General features: G+C 47.8%; 1 protein-coding gene, 1 long non-coding RNA gene and 1 pseudogene across 4 annotated transcripts in view; 1 reads left to right on the forward strand and 2 right to left on the reverse strand.

Annotated features, from left to right (window-relative positions):
* On the reverse strand, positions 1-1,339 carry LOC308440421 (E3 ubiquitin-protein ligase MARCHF5-like; annotated as a pseudogene). Its single transcript has 2 exons — positions 872-1,339; positions 1-372 (listed from the first exon to the last, which is right to left on the reverse strand). The product of its transcript is annotated as an E3 ubiquitin-protein ligase MARCHF5-like (transcript).
* A 518-nt stretch (positions 1,340-1,857) lies between these two features.
* On the reverse strand, positions 1,858-5,867 carry LOC308440422. Of its 2 annotated transcripts, none has more exons than XR_013975656.1 (3): positions 5,751-5,867; positions 4,723-5,002; positions 1,858-2,176 (listed from the first exon to the last, which is right to left on the reverse strand). It is a non-coding gene; the product is annotated as an uncharacterized lncRNA (long non-coding RNA). The 2 variants fall into 2 exon arrangements; XR_013975657.1 differs by lacking the exon at positions 5,751-5,867 and adding an exon at positions 5,470-5,707.
* RAB11FIP3 (RAB11 family interacting protein 3) overlaps positions 5,834-20,393 on the forward strand; it is a 73,535-nt gene continuing 58,975 nt past the window's right edge. The window contains exon 1 of the mRNA XM_080942528.1: positions 5,834-7,808. Coding sequence (XP_080798654.1) covers positions 6,186-7,808 — 1,623 coding nt within the window. The 5' untranslated portion in view covers positions 5,834-6,185. The remainder of the gene's footprint in view (positions 7,809-20,393) is intronic.

Genomic DNA, 20,393 nt, shown 5'->3' on the forward strand with positions numbered 1-20,393 from the left:
TTATGCTTCTTCCTGCTCTGGATAATTTAGGATTTTGCGGTATGCCTGATGTAAATGTTGCTGCTGTTTGGAGTCAACCTTATGTGCTCCTTTTATGGCAACAAAAAGCAATCCCACCCAAGACTGTCTTCTGTAAATTTGAATTAACACTGCTGAACATCAGGTTACCAACTATTGTCTCAGTAGTAGGAAAGACAAGGGCTCCACACACAATTCTAGTAGCAGAGACACGATCTGCTAAAGGATCAGCTTCAGCTGGAATTCAAGGAACAGAACAACCACTCCCTGGAAATATACTGTTGAAGATTTGTAGTTTATTTAAGCATTTTCGCCATAGTCTAAGCACATAGTCTTCCCAGTGAATCATTTTGCCTAGTATCCATGAGGGACCTTAGAGGCTTTCACCAGCCTTACACCCACCCACCTCCGGTCAAGACTAGACCAAGTTCCATTTTCCACCCACAGTTCTCGGAAGGAGCAGGAAACATTCTTTTATTTTTTATTTTTTATTTTTTTTTAAGATTTTATTTATTTATTTTATGTATGTGAGTACACTGTCACTGTCCTCAGACACACCAGAAGAGGGCATCAGATCCCATTACAGATGGTTATGAGCCACCAAGTGGTTGCTGGGAATTGAACTCAGGACCTTTGAAAGAGCAGCCAGTGCTCTTAACCACTGAGCCATCTCTCTAGCCCCGGAACATTCTTGAAAAACCTCAGAATATACTGACTGATAGTCACCAAGAGGGGCTGATTGAGTACTAACCCCGACAAGCCAGAAAATAAACCTCTTGTATTTGCGTTGAACTTCTCCATTCTCATGTCTCACTGGCGGTGGGGTGAGAAGAGGTCTCCCCGTACTTAAGACTCACTTCGAGTCTTCCATCATCAGGAACAGTAGGAAGTCTAATCAAAGAAATAAAGGGTCAGCTTGCTCCATAACATCCAGTCCTTCTTTATGGCCTACAACCTGCATCACTGTCATTGTAAGTCACAGCCGTCCAACAGATAGATCCAACCATTCTTCCTACTGCCGCAGAAGGGCAAGCTTTTGAGACCGGTCTGTCTGCAAGATCCAAGACCTAAACGACTGGACCCAACTTTGGAAAAACGGTTAAGTATTCAGTATTGCACTGAGGACAGGCCACTCTGGCTGTGCTGTTTTCTCTTTGCTTGTCATTCACCGGCCAGCGTTGTAGACAAGCCAGGTAAACCCACTTAGTAAACCCTCTGCACCTGCCTGGCCTCACCCTTTCAGCTCTTTTATCTTCTTGATCGGTGGCAAAACATACCCCCAACTTCTGTCCAGCATCTATTGAAGGGCTTGGTTTGGCATGTGTTGTGGAGCTGGCCCCTGGGACAATATCACTGAGAGACAGGGCCATGACACACAGTTTCTCAGTGGCGGTGGCTTCTCTGAGAGCCAGTGGTGTGCGGCAGACACCCGTAGAGGGCTTATTTATTTGTGTATGTCTTGTGTGTGTGTGTGTCTCAACATGCATATATGTCATGGGACATGTGGAGGTTAGAGGACAACTTGAAGGTGTAACTTCTCTTTTCCACTCTGTGGGTTATAGGGGCTTGGTGGCAAGTGCTCTTAACGCCTGAGCAGTCACACCCTCCCCCAAGAAGAAAGACATTAAAAAAAAAAAAAAAAACACCTAAATGAGTTTTCTCAATGTAGGCATAAATGAAACATACATGAAAACTACAAGATAAATGGCTGTTAGTTTTTTTTTTTTTTATTGCTGTGATAAAACATCATGACAAATGCAACTTATTAATTTGGGGTTCATAATTTCAGCGGGTTAAATCCCATGACCACCAAGGTAGGGAGTACAGCAGCAGGCAGGCTTGGCACTGGAGCAGTAGTGAGAACTTACATCTCCAGACACAACACAAGAGACATCCCCTCCCAGCCCCCAGCAAGGTCACACACTCTAATCCTGCCCAGTTTCATCAACTAAGGACCAATTATTAAGACATATGAGCCTAAGAAGGCCGTTCTCACTCGAAGCACACAATGCCCTCATTGCTGTGGGAATACCTGACAGAAACACCAGAAACACCTGAAGGATGGGAAGACTTGAGGTTGTTTGCAGAGGGCTCAGTCCATGGTTGTTTGGTTCCATGCTCTTCACAGAACAGGTTCTTACCTCGTGGCATACGGGAACTGGGGGAGACAGAAAGACAGACAGCACCCATGCATGACTCCACATACTCTAAAAATCCATCTCTAATGCCCTACCTCTTTAAATTTCCAGAACATCCCAAAACAGTGCCACCAGCTTGGGGACCTAGGCTTCAACACACAAAAATGTGGGCAATGCTCATTTAGTTCAAGATGCACCTCCAATTTATTATGTAGTCAAGGCTAGCCTTCCACTCCTGTGTGTTCCTCTTCTGCTTTTCAAGAACTGAGATTATGAGATGGTAGCATCATACTTTTTTTTCTTTTTGTTTCTCTTGTGGTTATATGTTGTAAACCCAGATTTTTTTTTTTTTTTTTTTTTTTTTTGCAAATGTCAGGCAAACGATGATCTATGTCTTTAGCCTTACCTCAGCCTAGCTCTCCAGGTACCCTGATTTGTACATTTATTCGCTTTAATATTCATTCCACTGTGGGCATTAATTTGTTGTTTACTTGTTTTGAGACAGGGTTTCTCAACTCACTCTGTAGACCAGGCTGGCCTTGAGCTCAGAGGTCTGCCTTCCTCTGCTTCCCAAGGACTGAAATTAAAGGCATGGCATTAAACCATCTGGCACATTGTTGATTTAAAAATCACATGTATGTATGTATGTATGTATGTATGTGTGTGTATGTGCACATATTCCCATGTATGTGTGTGCGCGCGCGCACATACATGCATACACACATACACACACATACAGTGTTATATAAAGGTTTAAAATTCTGTGTAGACTACATGACGCAGCCGTTCTGCTACTGCTACTAACATGTGGGACATGTGAAGGTTGTGCCCATACAGGGTCTTCCTGGGCAGGGAATCCCTGGTTTGGAATGGCAGGCAGTGTGATTGAAATGTGTAGAACAGTACTTTTGGTTCTGGCATCCCACCAGGCTTGGCTGCTCTTGCAGATGAGTTAAAGATGAGTGAGGCAAAAAGCAGGGAAAGGGGGACTTACTTAACATGGCCACAGTGCAAAGAACAGAGCAGAAGGCTCAGGGATCCTCAGCTCGCTTTCCTGGGATTGGTGTGAGCATTACACCAATTTCCTGGGATTGGTGTGAGCATTAGGTTGTCGAGAGCATGAATAGGGGAAGGCAATCATGTTGAAGTGTGGTCTGATCGATCATGTGTCCGTTCCGGGTCTGCAAGGTGGTCATGAAGGCTGTCAGCACTCCAGGGGACGATCCAGTTCCCCTGTGATTACTGCCTCTGCTCCAGGGTGTGGCCCCGCCATGCAAGGTTAGAGCAACGCCTCATCATTCTGCCTTCAATCGTGTCTGTCTGGATAAGGAGTTAACACTTCTCCAGGAAAAAGGTAGCTGCTATTTCTCTTTTTCTTCTCGTCTTGTTTCTGTGTCTGGCCTGACACGGATGTCAAATCTGCTTCAGTCCCATATGTCTACAACTGTGTGTGCCCATGTTTGTGGGGTTAGAAATTGACATCTTAGAAGTATCTAGTGCCTTCCTCAACCACTCTCCACCTTATTTTGTGTGTATGTTTGTATCTGTCTATACCAAACAACATATTAAACTAAAATAAGATCTGGGTGCCTTTTCATTACACTGTGCACTCCTGTGGATGAATGTGTGAGCCCCCCAGATGTGTGTGGTATATGTGTACACATGTGGACAGGTGTGTGTGTGTAAGCCAGAAGAAGGTGCTGGAAATTTTCTCTATCTACCTTGGTTATTCAAGGCAGGATCTCGCACTGAACTTAGCAATTCAACTAGGCTGACAGCCACCTAGAGGTCCTCTCGTCTCTATACGTTTGAGAGGTGGAGTTATAGGGAGGGCATAGGACCACATCTAACTTTAACATGTGTATTGGGTTTTGAACTTGGTTCTTATGCTTGCATAGCAATTGCTCTTAACTACTGAGCCATTGCCCCCAGCTTGTTTTTGTTTAATTTTAAACATCAAAAAAACAATTTTATGTGTATGAGTGTTTGCCTAAATGTATATCTGTGTACCACAGTCCATGCCTGGTGTCTGAGTAGCATTTTGGGGTTACACACAGTTGTGAACTGCCATATGGGTGCTTGGAACTGAACCTGGGTTCTCAGGAAGAAAACACAGTGCTCTTAACTACTGAGTCATCTCTCCGGCCCTTTACATTGTTGTTGCTGTTGTTATTATTATTTTGAGATAGTTAGGTTGGCTGGTCTCCATGGAGACCCTTCTGCATCTGCCTCTTTAATGCTGGGATTATAGGAACATACTCATCTTTTAAGACAGGATCTGTAATCAGAACTCAGGTCCTCATAATTGCAGGACAGTCACTCTGTTGGCTGAGCCACCTTCCCTACCTATCTTGACTGGCTCCTTTTAACCTTTCATCCGAAGCCCCATTACTTTGTCCAAGTGAGCAGGAGGTATGTATTCTTTATACACTGGTTCGATTTGGGTACACAAGTGCTGGAAGTCATAGATATTTTTGTTAACTTTGGCACACAACAGGAACACCTGCTTCTCAGAAAACCGGTCTTGGGCCTGACTGAGGATACCAAAGGACAGGTGTACACTTACCATGACACACTAAATAGAAAGGCTGACACTCAACGGAACTGCCTGTGAGAACGTTCCTCAGTCAATGGGAATTCCCAGTCCTTGCATTAGATGAAAGTGACTTTAGTCCTTCAATATATATTCCTCACAGAAGCACTCAGTTCTTACAGGAAGATGTGACTACAGTTTGGGGAGGGGACCACATCTCCTTCTTTTCCCCAAAGCCAGCTGTTCAAAGCCTCCTATAATGTGCTGGGAATTTTGCCACGGGAATGACTCAGTAGATTAGCCGGCTGTACACCTGGAAACAGAGTTTAGATTTCAGCATTTGCCAAAACTGCTTATGAAACCATACTTATCCATGGTGCCCACGAATGTAAAATTGGTTCATAGTTTCCCCTGGCTAAATTTAGTTCTTGTCTAGATGCACCTTATGGCTTCCAACTGGCTTAGTCAACTGCTCCACATCCCCGACCACGACCCTCTGATGATGCCAACGGCATTAGTTAGCAATACTGGCAATCAGCGCTGGATTTCGAATTTAAAAACCTGTTCAGAGCAGGGTTGGTGGGGCCAGTCTATAATCCACAGCGGCAGGATTAGCAGTTGAAGGGTAATGTGAGCTGCCTATTTAAAAAAGATACCAAACAACATATTAAACTAAAATAAGATCTGGGTGCCTTCTCATTACACTGTGCACTCCTGTGGATGAATGTGTGAGCCCCCCAGATCCTGTCCTTGTGTGGGTGACTCTGTATAATTTCTCACCTGGCATCCGAGCGCTCCTTCCCACCTACTTGGTAGTCTGCCAATTAGTATTCTGGTCTGTACCACCAGTTTGTGAAGAAGTCACACAGAAGGGACTAGAGGCTTCTTGTGGGATATGCGAATGTTTTGTTTCCCGTTCAGTAATAGTTTCCCAAAGCCTATTCTCTGGCGCCTCTTCCAGCGAAAGAACGCGTCACTCATCCCACTCGCGCAAACCGTACTGAAAACGTGAGCGGGGCAGATCACTGTTGTCCCCTAAACTGTGCCCGCTTCGAACCCACCTTTATAGCAGCCCATGGGGGCGTGATCAGGCTACACAGCGTGCTGACGTCACGCGCGACGAAGGGCGGGCCAGCGCTGGCGCCGGCGTCCCTCACTGGGTTCCTAAGCTCAGGCGCTCAGGCTTCAGCCTCCGCTCCTCGGCCGATGCCTGTCTCCCACCGTCCACTCCTCACCACCAGGTCCTCACAGCGTCCGGACTGTGCCGTCGCCATGGGCCCGCGCCAGCCGCGCTGCGGGGCCGGGAGCCGCTAAGGTGCGGTGCGAAGATGGGCGAGGGCGGAGCAGGGCCCGAGCGCCAGCCCCAGCAGTCCGGGCGCCCCGCGCGCGCCCGCCCGCGTCGCCGCGGGGATGCCCGCGCCCGCCGCCGCGCCCTGAGCGCCTTTGTCTGCCTTCCGCGCCTCTCGCATCATCCCTAGTTTAGCCGGCGCCGGATCATGGAGCTGAGCCAGCCGACCTCCCTGTCGGACCACGACGAGCCGGCGTCTGGGCCCCAGCGCGGGGTCAAGGGGCCGGTGGGGCCTGACGCTCCTCGCGGCTGGTCAGATGAGCCCGAGGAACACGCCCAGCTTCAACGGTGGCCAGAGGGACCCAACGCGCCAATCTGCTGGCCCGAAGAGGTAGAGGAGCCAGACGCTCCTAGTCGCTGGGCCAAGGAGCCCAGCGCATCTTGCTGCTTGTCCCAGGATCCCGACGAATCCTGTCACTTGGCTAAGGAGCTGGAGGAATCCGACGCCCCTCGCTGCTCATCTCAGGAGCCAGACGCACTGTGCCACTTGGCCAAGGAGTGGGAGGAACCCGACGCCCCTCGCTGCTGGTCCCAGGAGCCAGACGCACCGTGCCACTTGGCCAAGGGGCTAGAGGAACCTGACGCCCCTCGCTGCTGGCCCCAGGAACCAGACGCATTCTGCCACCTGCTCAAGGAGGTAGAGGAACCCGACGCCCCTCGGTGCTGGTCCCAGGAGTCAGACGCACCGTGCCACTTGGCTAAGGAACTGGAGGATCTCGACGCCCCTCGCTGCTGGACTCAGCAGCTCGACGAATCCTGTCACTTGGCTAAGGAGCTGGAGGAACCTGACACTCCTCGCTGCTGGCCCCAGGAGCCAGACGCAGCTTGCTTCTTGTCCAAGGAGCTGGAGGAATCCGACGCCCCTAGCTGCTCGGCCCAGGAGCCAGACGCACCGTGCCACTTGGCCAAGGAGTGGAAGGAATCCGACGCCCCTAGCTGCTGGCCCCGGGAGCCGGACGTACCGTGTCTCTTGCCCAAGGAGTGGGAGGAATCCGACGCACCGTGCCTCTTGGCAGAGGAGCTGGAAGAGCCTGACGCCCTTCATTGCTGGCCCCAGGAGTCAGATGCACCGTGTTTGTTGGCCAAGGAGCTGGAAGAGCCTGATGCCCCTCACTGCTGTCCTCAGGAGGCGGACACAGGGTGCCTCTCGGCCAAGGAGCCAGAGGAGCCTCACACCTCTCACCTGTGGCCAGAGGAACCCGATGCACGGTGCCTCTTGGTCAAGGAACCGGAGGAGGCCGATGCACCTCATTGCTGGCCCGAGGAACCCGAGGAGCCCGACGCTCTTAACGCACCGTGCTTTTGGGCCAACGAACCAGATGAGCCCGACGCACCTCGCTGTTGGTCAGAGGAGCCTCAGGTGCTGTGCCTCTGGCCCGAGGAGCAGAACACAACGCGGTGCTGGCAGGAAGAGCCCGATGCACCCTGCTTCTGGCCCGAGGATCGAGAGGAACCCAAAGTTTCGTGTCTCCAATTTGACGAGCCGGAGAAGTCCAAAGCTCCGTGCAGTTGGTCCGAGGAGCTGGAAGACTGTCGCACCACGCGGGGCCTACCCCTAGAGCCCTTGCTAGCCGAGGGCGAGCTGCTGCAGGCATGTCCCGGGCCACCCTCAGACCCAGGCCTGGCGTTGTCACTGCCCAGCGAGCCCGGGACAGCTCAGGAGGAGGGTGCACGCCTCAGGACGGTATTCGATGCCCTGGACAGGGATGGGGATGGCTTTGTCCGCATCGAGGATTTCATCCAATTTGCCACAGTCTACGGGGCAGAGCAGGTAACAAACAAACTGAGTATAGTTCTGGTCGGGAGAGATTTCGCTGATTTCTGTTCAGGGCAGTTTTCCTGGAATCCCCTCTTCCTTCCCGGAGTCAGGTGTACCCTCTGTTAATGTTACACTTGCTGCTCATTTGTTAGAGTTGGGAGTGGGAAACCCTTTTCAGTGCCTTGCTTCTGCCACCAGTGTTAGGACCTCAGAGGCCAGACTTGCAGATGTCTTTCAGTAGAGTTGGTTTACTGTGTGCTTGTTGTTTTAGGTTTTGCTTGGGAGACTGTAATTAGTGGCCAGAAGGTCCTAGGATTTAAGAAATGTTAATTTCTGACTGGAGATGTAGATCAGTGGAAAAGTATTTGCCTCATGCTCATAGCCTGGAGCTCAGTCCTTTGTATCACATAAAAGGATAGGAATCTGCTCTACAGTAAAGTGGTAAAATCTACAAGCACAGGTAAATCTTAAGCCGAGCATATGATGATGCCTACTGGTAGTCCCAGCATTTGTGAGGCTGGGATGGGATTGCTGGAAGTTCAAGGCCAGTTTAGTCTACGTAGTGAGTTCAAGTCTAACTTGAGCTACAAAGTAAGACCCTGTTTCAAAGCGCACTCATGCAAGGGTGCACACACTCTCTAAAATACACAGAGTTCTGCACCATGGTCAAGAAAAGGAAGGGAAAGAGCCCAGGAGTTTCATGGTGGGAGTCAAATGTAGCAGAGCCATCAGGACCCCCCACTCTTATAGGAGAGCTGAGATGTATTGAGGACAACAGGTTCAGTTCATGTGTGAGGGTCCCACACATCCCCAGGAGCTCCTGGGGAAGCAGGCTTCAAGACAACCGCCTTGTTATTGTCCCTTCAGCACTTGGGGTGAAGATGGCACCAGGGCTATGTGCTTTGCTGTAACCCAGAAGACACCAGCCATGTCATAAAGTTCCCCTTTATTTTATTTCTTGGTTGCGGGGCTGGACAGGTAGCTTAGCGGTTAAGAACATCAGCTCCTCTTACAGAGGACCCAGGTTCAATTCCTAGCACCCTCATGGCAGCTCACAGTTTTCTGTAACTCCAGTTCCAGAGGATCTGACACCCTCACACAGACATACATATAGGCCAAGTACCAAATGTATATTTAAAAAGTTATTTATTGATTGGAAGTCCCTGAAAAGACACCAACTATATTACATACAATGTAACATTTATTTCATTTATTGGTTGGAAGTCTCTGAAAATTTTTTTATCTGTTCATTTCCATGTTATTCATTTTTCACACATGCAGACATTTGTTAAGTGGGTGTTGAAGTACATTTGCATGTTTGAGTGGTCTTTATGAACAAGAAGAAGAGAGATAAAAATGAGCTGGGTGTGGTTGCACACACATCTGTAGTCTTTGCATCTAGCACACAGGAGGATGTCAAAATCGAGGTCAACTTGGGTAAATAGCAAGACTCTGTCTCTAAAAACTAAAGGGAGGAAAAGGGCAAAGTTGCTATGTTTCTATTAGTCATACTGTTCAAACCTCTCCATTTGCAGTATCCAAAGAGCCATTAGGAAGAATTGCAGTATCCAAAGAGCCCTGGTTGATTTGAGCTCCCTGCTAAGGCGACATTGTGGGGCCAGGTGGCTTCTTGTCATTGAGCCCTCTTGCTGGCTTTTGTCATGGAGCTTGAGTTCTTGTAGTTCTTTTGGTACTTTCCGTCTTATTCGGTGTCCTGTGTCTCCTCTTTAAGCCTACTCTTGCCTCCAGCTCTGGTCTGACTGAGTAGGCCAAGCCAGGCAGAGCTGCATTTGCTCTTTCCCATGACCCACTCTGCTGTTCAGCCCTCACTGTGTCATTGCTGGTTCTCTGAGGTGGTAATTAGCCAAGCAGTTCCTACTCTCACTTTACAGGGAAGAAGCTAGAAGCCGGAGAAAGGCTACATACCTTCCCAGGCCTCGCCGACTGTGCTAGAACAGGAGGATTCTCTTCCTCATTTTAGCTCTTAACCCACAGAGGACTCTGGAAGGAATCGCTCCAAAGTCTTCCTACCCAGTTTCAGTTTAGTGAATTGTGTAAAATTCTCCTTGGTCATCACCTCTCCAGCTTGATTACTTTGGTGAAGACTTGGCCACACTTCTTCCCTGTCCCCTTAACCCTCCTCCTCAAAAGGTCTCACCATGAACTCTGACTGGCCTGGAACTCACAAAGATCTATCTCTGCCTCCAGATCACAGGTGTGCCACCATTCCCAGGCTGCGCAGTCCTGAATACAGACTAAACTGAGTCAGAATTGTTTGCTCTGATGGTTTGGGAAGCCCTGATGGCCAAGGATTTGTTGGGATGGAGCTCGGAGGGCAGTTTCCAAGGTCCTTTTGGTTTTTAGCCTCTCGGGAGGAAGCAGTGCTGGGTTGGCTCAGCTTCCTGGACTTAGAGCCACCTTCTGGGTTGTGCAGGACACTTCTTGTTTTCCATGAGTGCTCCCACTGTTCTGGAGCTGATAACACACAAAGGGATGGAAAGTTAATCTTTATGTGAGGGTAAGGTGAGTTCCGTGGCCTTCGTGACTCAGCCTTGCTGAATCTATCACAGAGGAGCAAAGCCAGGAATGTTAACCAATAGTGCAGGAGTTTAGAGAAAAGCAAAGCATTCCCACAATATATGTGTTTTAACTTTCTTGTTGTTGTTGTTTTTTGTTTTTGTGTTTCTGAGACAGGGTCTCACTATGTTGTTCTGGAGCCAGGACACTCTGTAGAGCAGATTGGCCTTGAACTCACAGAGATCCATCTGCCTCAGCTTCCCAAGAGCTGGGGCTAAAGGGATGTGCCACCATGCCCGGCTGTATTTTGAAATTTTTAAGATGAAAGAAATCTTGAGCGTACATAGTAGAGAGAGGTAGGGAATGATGCCTCTCGGGCTGTCCCTCAAGTCCCAGTGGTTTCAGGACCCAGCTCCTCTTATACTTATACATCCTTATACTTCCTTTCCTTTGAAAATGTTTATTTCATTACTTCTTTATGTGGCTGAGTGTCTGTGCAGTAGACATGCAGGTGCCTGCTGGGGTCAGATACTCAAGCTGCAGTTCCAGGAGGCAGTGAGCCATCATCCGACACGGCTGCTGGAAAAGCAGCAAGCCCTTTATCACTGAGGCATCAGCCCCTGCCCTTTTCAAAGCAGATTCCTGACTCGATTCCTGACGCTGTGTAAGCTTTTTGTTTGTGTTTTTTCAATACAGGGTTTCTCTGTGCAGCTCTGAGTGTCCTGGAATTCACTTGGTAGGCCAGGCTGTCTTTGTACTCAGAGATTTCCCTGACTCTGCTTCCGAGTACTGGGATTAAATGTGTTTGCCACCATCGCACACTTTTAATGATTGATGCTGCTAATCTTTATTTGTAAATGATTGTGTATCTTAAAAATATAAAAAGTTTTTTTTTTTTTTTTTTGAGACAGTTTGTATAGCCTTGACTGGCCTGGAAGTCACTGAGATTTACCTGTCTCAGTCTCCAGGATACTGGGATACCTAACCTAAGTTGTTGTTGTTGTTGTTTTTTTTTTAAGACTTATTTATGTATATGAGTACACTGTCGTTGTCTTCAGACACACTAGAATAGGGAGGGCATCAGCTCCCATTACAGATGGTGGTGAGCCACCATGTGGTTGCTGGGAATTGAACTCAGGACCTCTGGAAGAGCAGCCAGTGCTCTTTAACCTCTGAGCCATCTCTCTAGCCAGATTTTTTTTTTTTTTTTTTTTTTTTTTTTTTTTCATTTTAAACTTATTTATTGAGGGTGTGCATGGGCAGATGTGCCAGGTGCTTGTGTGGAGGGTAGAGGAGAACTTTGAAAAGTTTGGTTATCTCCTTCCATATATGCCGACAAGCCCTCAGGCTTGGCAGTGAGCACCTTCACCTCCTGAGCTGTTTCTCTGTCCTATTTCTATTTTTTAAAATTTAGTTTCTTTGAGGGTGGAGGGGTGTCAGTGATGAGGAGGGTGACCTTGTGCTCCTGATCCACCTGCCCCCCATCTCCCAAGTGTTAGGACCCCAGGTGGAATGGATGTACTAGCTGGGCTCCAGTGTCTTTTATGTAATGTGTTTATGAAGGTAGCATTGTCAATTATTCAGCAGGTTGTCTGAATTTTTAACAGGAGCACGCCCATATATAATAGAGATGGCTGTCATGTCCCTCTTCTCTCTTTCTCCCAAAGTGTCATGGCATGTGTGGGTCTGATTACCTCACCTGGTGGCAGATCAGGTGTGTGATGCCATCCAGTGTCACAGGAGCCTGAAGGGGACAGCAGGAAGGTCGCATAGGCACAGTAGAACTTTCTAGCTGCATCTCTTTCTTCCTTCTTTTTTCATTTTCATATCTTTTCGGCAGGGTCTCAGGTGTCCTGGGTTCGCCTTCAGCTAGCTTTGTAGTGAAGGCTCACCTTGAACTTCACCTCCTGAGTGCTGGGACTATAGGTGTGTGTTGTCACACCTGGCTTTCGATGGTGCTGGGTGTTAGACTAAGTAAGGGCTTCTGAATTGTGAGGAGTTGGTCTGTTTCTTGCTTGCCTGTTTTTGTTGGGCAGATTCTCTACAAAGCTCTAACAACCACAGAGTCCTGAGACTCTATGTGGACCAGGCTGGCCTCAAACCCATAGAGATCTGCCTGCTTCTGCCTCCCAAGCATTGAGATAAGCTACTCTTCTTTCTTTGCTTTTAAAAGGAATCTGTGGTAATCAGAAAGGCGTATTTTTATGTTTTATTTTCACAGCATTTACTTTTCTGTTTTGTTTTTTGAGACAGGGCTTCTCTGTGTAGTCCTGGCTGTCCTGGAACTCACTCTGTAGGGCCAGGCTGGCCTGGAACACAGAGATCTGCCTGCCTCTGCCTCCCGAGTGCTGTACTAAAGGAGTGTGCCACCACCGCCTGGCAGCATTTGCTTTTAACAGCCATAGATCCTCTCCAGAAAACACTGTGGTTGAAGCTGTGAGTGCTCTGGTTTTGGAAGACATGGTTTGTCCTCCACATCGCTCATAGAAGGAGCTGCAAAAGCAAACCCATTTTTGCAGTGTTCCCATTTCTCATTCTTTTGCCAGAGGCAGTTGATAGTTCTTAGGGATTTTTGATACTGTGCTTAATTTCTCTCCTGTCATTTCCTGTCTCTGTCCTAGCCTTGGGTTTAAGTGTCTATGTATAGGAATGAAAATGGGCCTGTGGGCTGGAGATACGGCTCACAACCATCTGTAATGGGATTTGAGGCCCTCTTTTGGTGTGTCTGAAGACAGTGACAGTGTACTCATATAAATTAAATAAATACATCTTTAAAAAAAAGAAAAATGAAAATGGGACTGTGTGGCCAGACTTGGTGTCATGTAGCTTTAGTCCTTGAGCTTAGGACACAGAGGCAGGCAGGTCTCTGTGAACTTCAGGCCAGCCTGGTCAACATAGTATGTTCTAGGTCAGCCAGGGCTACACAGTGAGATCCTGCCCCAAAGGAGAGAGAGAAAAGAAGGGAGGGAGAAAGGGAAAGAAACTGGGCGTGTGTGTGTGTGTGTGTGTGTGTGTGTGTGTGTGTGTGTGCTTACGCACATGCTCGAGCACACTTTTGAGGGAATGTGTACTTCTGGGTTTGTGTGGACAGAATTGCCAAAATCCGATGAAGTTCCTGTTTGTGCCTGGTTGGGTTAACCATGTTTAACAGTTGTGTTAGCATCTAGAAAAGAACCTATTTTGTCTTCTAGAAGTAATACATGCTTAGTATTAAGCAAAGCTCCCTAAAACAGTGGTGTGAAACACAAGACAGTTTGAGCATGGTGGGTCAAAGCTTTAATCCAGCACTCACTGCTTTTAAAAATGAAAGTTGGGTGATGGTGGTGGTGGTGGTGGTGGTGGTGGTGGTGGTGATGATGGTGGTATGTACCTTAATCCCAACACTCAGGAGGCAGATGCAGGCAGATCTCTTGAGGTTGAGGCCACCCTGGTCTATTGAGTGTTTCAGGGGGACAGCTAGGGTTATACAGAGACACCTGCCTTGGAGAAACAAAAAAAAAATAATAATTATTGGGCTGGAGAGAAGGCTCAGGGGCTAAGAGCACTGACTGCTCTTCCAGAGGTCCTGAGTTCAATTCCCAGCAATCACACGTTGGCTCACAACCGTCTGTAATGGGATCTGATGCCCTCTTCTGGTGTGTCTGAGGACAGTGACAGTGTACTCATATACATAAAATAAATTAATCTTAAAAAAAGTTATTATTTGGGGCTGGAGAGATGGTTTTAAGCGCAGAGGACCCAGGTTTGGTTCCCAGCACCTGACTTGACTGGCTCACAACTGTCTGTAACTTCAGCTCAAAGAGATGCCATGCCTCTGGCCTTCACAGGTACTTGAACTCACATGCACACACCCACACAGAGACACATAATTAAAAATAGTAACTATAAGTCTTTATACTGAGTAATACAGAGGTCAGGTGTGGTGGTTTTTTGCTGTAATATCAACTTTCAGAGGCCAAGACAGGAAAACTGATGTGAGTTCAAGGCCAGCTTTAGTTATGGAAAGACCCTGTTTCGTTGTCAGCCACAGGTAGAGGGAATCCCCAAATGAATATCTTCCTGTGGAATGTTGACCTTGGACTCATTTATAGTCAAATAATCTAGCCTTGAATCTAGCCTTTATAGTCAAATAATCTAGTCAGTCTCCCGGAGTGCTAGGATTATAGGTGTTATTTTACCAGGCCAGTTTTTCTTTCTTTTTCTTTTTCTTTCCCTTGAAACTGAAGTTCTATAGTGTGTGTGTGCTTAAGTTTCATTATTTTATGTGTATGGGTGTTTTGAACTCTAGCCCCTGCCTCTGCCTCCTAATATATATTATAGGAGATGATACATAGATAGACCATACTGATCTATACATACGCTATCATAGCCACCACGCTTTGCTGTCTCATTTTATTTTGCTTATATTTTGCTGAGGTAGGTATCAGTAGGTATTTCAGACTGCCCTTGTGCTCAGCCTCCTGGCTTACCCTCCAGTACGGAGGCCTGCTCGCCTCACCAGGCTTTGTAAGGACGTGAAAGCTTAAGTCATTGGGTTAATAAGTGGAACACTGTGCCTAGGGAAATCTTGTAACTTGTTTTAAGTTACATTAAGCAGCCTGCCATCGAACAGAGTACTCAGACTTTTTGAAGTTAAATGGTAATTTTAATTTTACTAACCGGTTCAGCACCAATAAAAGCGAGCAAAAATCCACTTGATTAGAAAGATTAACATTTCCTGGGAAAGAAAACCAGCCAACCAGCCAGACCTTCTCACTTGAAGTTTCAGGTTGCAGGAGAGAAATGCTTTCTGCTTTTCCTCAGCTCGAACTCTCTGTGTAGCCTGGCTGCCTGGGGTGCTGACCACCTACCTCTGCAACCCTGGGTTTGGCTCACTGCAGGTTGACTTCTCAGTGCCTTCTTCTTGCTGGGGGCCCTGTTGAGTCTAATCCCTGACCGTCCCGGACAGATCTTTTAGTTAATTGACTTCGCAGCTGGGAATGTATCCTGGCAAACAAGTGCTTTTACCACAGAGCTGTGTCCCCTCCCCCTCAGCTGCCCCAGCCTGTTGTCACTGTCACACAGTGTTCTCACCTATAGAATTCACGTCCAGAACCTTGAAGTTGCGTTAACAAACAACTCCCAAAATATTACAAACAATAAAAACCTGCTTCAGAATGTTTAAAATCAGTTCCCAGTTGTGTGAGCTTCACTCTTACTGCTTTTCCCGTAGTCAGGTGCCTAGAGGCCCAGTATATTGGCTTCTCTTTTTTCCTAGGTTTTTTTTTTTTTTTAAGATTTGTATTGTTTTCAGTTTTATGTATGTGTATAAGTCTGTGAAGTTATATGCATGTATGCAGGTGCCCAAGATTAGAGACATAGGGTACCCTGGCGTGAGTTACAGGCTTTTGGGAGCCACCTGACATTGGTGCTGGGAATCAAACTGGTCCACAGAACAAGTTCTGCATAGAGAAACCATCTCAAAGGACAAAAACTAAATAAGTTCTGTTCCTCTTCCAGAGGACCTGCCATTGTTGAGTACCCACAAGTCTCTGTAACTCCAGCTCCAGGGAATCAGATACCCTTTCTGACCTCACAGGTCACCCTCCCATGTACGTGTTATTAGCAATAATACAATCTTTTATGAATGTAAGTGTTTCACACAGCTTGTCGATGCAGGTCTGTGGAAGCTGGCTCTCCACATTGCAGGTGAGAGTGGAAATGGTCCAGGCCCACTGAACAGACCCCAGCACTAGCTCCACACCTACTCTGCAACCTAGCATTTCCATGTGTAATGACGTACATACATGTGCATGATCCTCCGTGAATCTGTTATGAGGTGGAGGGAAAAAGCAGATCTCGGGGTCCACCTACTCAGCGCAGAGGTCCGCTGCTGCAAACACGAGATTCTCGTGACCCAGCAGAGACTTACTGTGTTTATTTCGGAGGCAGGGTCTCATCTAGCCCTCTTGGTCTCCAACTTGTTTTGAGGTGAGGATGACCTTGAACTTACGATCCACCTGCCTTCTGAGTGCTGACCTTACAGGCATGTGTGTCCCCATAGGTGTCACCAAGCCTATGTCAGTTTACATGGTGTCAAACCCAGGGCTTCTTCCATGGTAGAGGAAGTCTCTACCAACGGAGCCACTCACCCAGTCTTGGAGAGTGATTGATTTCTGGGATCTACTAGGGAAGAGGAAAATACAAGTTGATATGTGAATGTAAGGACGGGACTTTCATGTAGGAGGTACCCAGCGTATCCATGTTGCAGACACACAGGGGGATAGCTTGCCAGGGGTTCCTGGAGGGGTCTGGGGTAGGGGTGAGGTAGGGGTAGGACTTCTGTTTAATGGGAATGTGTTCACTTGGGGAAGATGGGTGGGCCTGGTGTCTTCATAGAGTGAGTGCACAAGTCTCTGGTTCAGTTCCCACTGCTGCAAAAGCAAAACCAAAACAACCCCCATATGGTAGCATAAATAATGGCTTTATAGCCTTATTTTTTTGAAAGAGAAATAGGGTCAGACATAGCCCAGGGTGGCCTCAGATTTACCATGTAGCTAGGATAACCTTGAACTTCTGACTTTCTTGCTTTCTCCTTCCCTGGTTTATGCGGTGCTAGGGGCTGAAGGAACCCAGGGCTTTGTTAGGCAAGCTCCTACCCACTGAGCTACATCCTGGCCCTGTAAACATCATCTTTATAAGAAATTTTACGAGTGCTGTTTTTACAAGAGAGCTGGGCCGGTGTCTGATTGTATAGGCAGTCTTGTGCCGTTTAGCACAAGAAACCTGTTCTTCAGAGAGTGAGCAGGAAAGAAGGCAAAGAATCTTCATAGCCGGAGATTCTGATCTTACAGCACTACCCCTCCCCATAGGCAGCCACAGCACTGGGAGCAATGGAGGGAGCTGCTGCCCTGCCCTGTTGGAGGGTTGGCTTTGGCTTCAGCAGGCAGCTTCCTAACTGCTGCCGGGCCTTCTTGGGCTAGCTCTGAACTACCTGTGCAGGGCTTTGAACACATTCATTCTCTGCAGGACTGTCCACCAAGTACTATTTTAACAGGTTTGTTTTGTTTTTTTGCTTTTTGTTTTGTTTTTTGAAATAGGGTTTCTTTATGTAGCCTTGGTTGTCCTAGCTCTGTAGACCAGGCTGGCCTCTGCCTCCTAAGTGCTGGGGTTAAGGGTGGGGGCCACCATACCAAGCTAGCAGTTTTTTATTTTCCTTTGATCTATTGTGTTTATTCCAGTGTTCACAATATTTGCTTGAAACTCTTCTGTTAATCCCTCAAAGCCTCAGGTCTGTAGTGGTGCTCTCTGACCTCAGTGTACAAAGCCCTCAGGCCCATCTGGTCTGACAGGGTTCTTGCTACTTTCTCATTTGAGCTTGCCACTTTTCTTTTTGCTCGTTAGTTTTACATTTCAGTCTAATTTAATCGTGTCAAGTGGTATATCATGTCAGGTGGCATACTTCATGGCAGTTAGGAGCACTTGCTGCTCTTGCAGGGGACTGAAGTTTGGCTTCCTGCACTCATGTTGGACAGTTCACAACTGCCTATAACTCAAGGTCTAGGGGTCCGATTTCCTTTTCTGACCTCCATGGCCATACACACAGGCACATAGACACGTAATGTAAAATAATTTGTCAAAAGGACCCAAGTCCAGAGAAGGTTATATGGTAAGACTTCTATACAGAAAGGCTGGATGACAGCCAGATGGGATCACAAGATCGTCTAGGGTTACAAAACTTAACTTGATAGATGTGAAACGGTAATACCACTAACGGACACATGGACACAAATACAACGTGAGACTAGATCTCACCGCTGGCCTGAGACTAGAGCGGATCCAGGCTGTTTGCCCTCCTGCCTAGCCGCTTCCCAGTGTATGACTAGCAGGGCATCCAGCGGGGAAAAACACACAAGTTCTTACAGACATTGGAACAGACAAGCAGGGTGCAGAGAGCATGCTCAGAAGCACTTGAATGAGGTCAGCTAACAGCTTCCCGAAAAGCCCACTGGGAAAAACTCTAGAGAATCCTAGTATCCAGGAGGTAGAAATGATTGGGCTTTCAGAGTAAATGACATGGATGTATACAGCGGAGTACATCCAGAAAAACACAGGCCGGTCCAGCACAGTTCAGAGCAGAGGCTCCAGACGACCAGAGGTTTTCCCTAGGAAGACACTGCATCTGGAGGCTAAACAAACAAGTCTGTTTCTAAGGTCAAGGCTGACACAGTGGTACAGGACCAGTAGCAAAAGGGAAATCTACCAGCCCTCAGTAGAGCCTAGGATGAGCTACGGATGGTGTACTTTTTGAGAAGGTACCATCTGCTTGAGCACAAGCTTCTTGGGTGGCTCCAAAATAAACTCCCGAGACTCAAGCTTCTGGCCTGGGGCTGGCTGCTGCACCTGCTTCCCCGATACGGATGGGTGCAGCGGAGTCGCGCCACCTGGCCCGGTTCTCTGCATGAGCCATTCTGCACGAGCTATGATTGGAGCACGCTGGGAGGTGTCTCAGAAAGTAGTGAGTGACCTTCTGTGCATGTTGACACAAGGACTGTTTCCCTATCTACAAAGTGGTCGTTCAAATCTAAGGGAACAAAGTCTTGCCAACCTTGGGATCAGGCAGGCCTGGTTTTATCAGCTCATGGCTGTTCCTTTCTTCGCTTGGTGTTTCTTGAGTCTTCTGGGCATTAGATTAGGCAGTATGCTGTGTAGGATAGTGAGCAGGACTGCCCCGTCCTCTTTCTCTAGGCAGCGGGCGGGTCATCTCTAATGCTGGAAGGTGCAGGTAGGTAATTCGGAGGTTGTATAACTGGGAACCTGACCTACTTAGGAAAGCTCCTTCCTCCAGGGAAGCAAGTGCTTTGCTTTTTTATTTCTGAGATGAGAGAGGGTCTTGTGTAGGTCTCTTAGCTTCTGTGTAGCTGAGTCTAATGGTGACCTGATTCCCAGCACTTGGAATCACAGCGTGCACCACCACACCGTTGAGCTTACATTCTAGAGCTAAGTAGTATTAATAAGGCAGTGAGTGGGAAGAGGAGCCTTCACCGATGGAGAGGAGAGGCTGGAGCTGTATGAAAGGGGGTCTTAGAGTTTAAGTAGGGAACAGGTAATGAGATTTGGGGTTTTACAAGGTGGCTCAGTTTGGAGAGGTAAGGGGTGGTGGTCAGGAGGTCAGTTTGTGGTGCTCCCGAGTGACAGGGAGGAGTGGGGCTAAAAGAACCTACGGGGGAGTTCCTGTCAGGACAGCTGGGCAGAGGCTGTGGGAGGAGAACTCATCTCAGGGTATTTGGGCCTTTCTTATCTTGTAACTAGAGGAGAGCCCATAGGTCAGAGATGTAATTGACAAGTATAGGGGTTGGAGCATCCTCAGCAGCGTGGAACAGGAAGTCCTCCTGTGCTGCTCCCTGGATGCAGACACTCCTCCTCTCTTGCTTTCCTTTGTAAGGCACTGTCCTAGCGCCCCTTCTCTGCCAGCTGCAGGAGCTCAGATTCCTGGGTTGAATGGAGGTACCACAGTTGGCAATGTCAAGTCCCCCAGCATGGTTGTGGCCTGCAGCAATGCTGGTTGCAGCAGTGTCGCTTGGTAACTCCTTAGGAAAATCTTTATGCAGCTCTGGACCTAGTGTCGCTGTAAAAACCCTGCATGCTACAGAGATGAGGCCCTATTTCTCCCCTTGTTGGGTTCATAATGAATTAATTTAATTTTGTGACTGACAGGGTTTCTTTATATGGTTGTCCTGGAACTCACTATTGTAGACTAGGCTGGCCTCAAATTCATCGGGATTCGGCCTGCCCCGTCTCCCTAATACTGAGATTAAAAGTGTGCACCACCAAACCAGGTATGATTTTATTAGGTGAAAAAGCTAACAAGGCATGTGCTGGCTGCATGGTGGCACAGCCTGCCTGTGACCTAGCACTTGGGAGTGAAAGGCAGGAGGATCAGAAGCCCAAAGTTATCCTTGTTTATTACGTAGAGAATTTGAGGTCAGCTTTGGCTGTGTGAGATCCTGTCTAAGGAACTTTTAAAGAAGGAAAAATTTGTTCTACCTTCTGGGGTCCTCTGTACCTGCCTCTATATATGAACACTCAGAGTTGCCTCAT

Source organism: Micromys minutus (assembly GCF_963924665.1).
Source record: "Micromys minutus genome assembly, chromosome: 31".
NCBI lineage: Eukaryota > Metazoa > Chordata > Mammalia > Rodentia > Muridae > Micromys > Micromys minutus.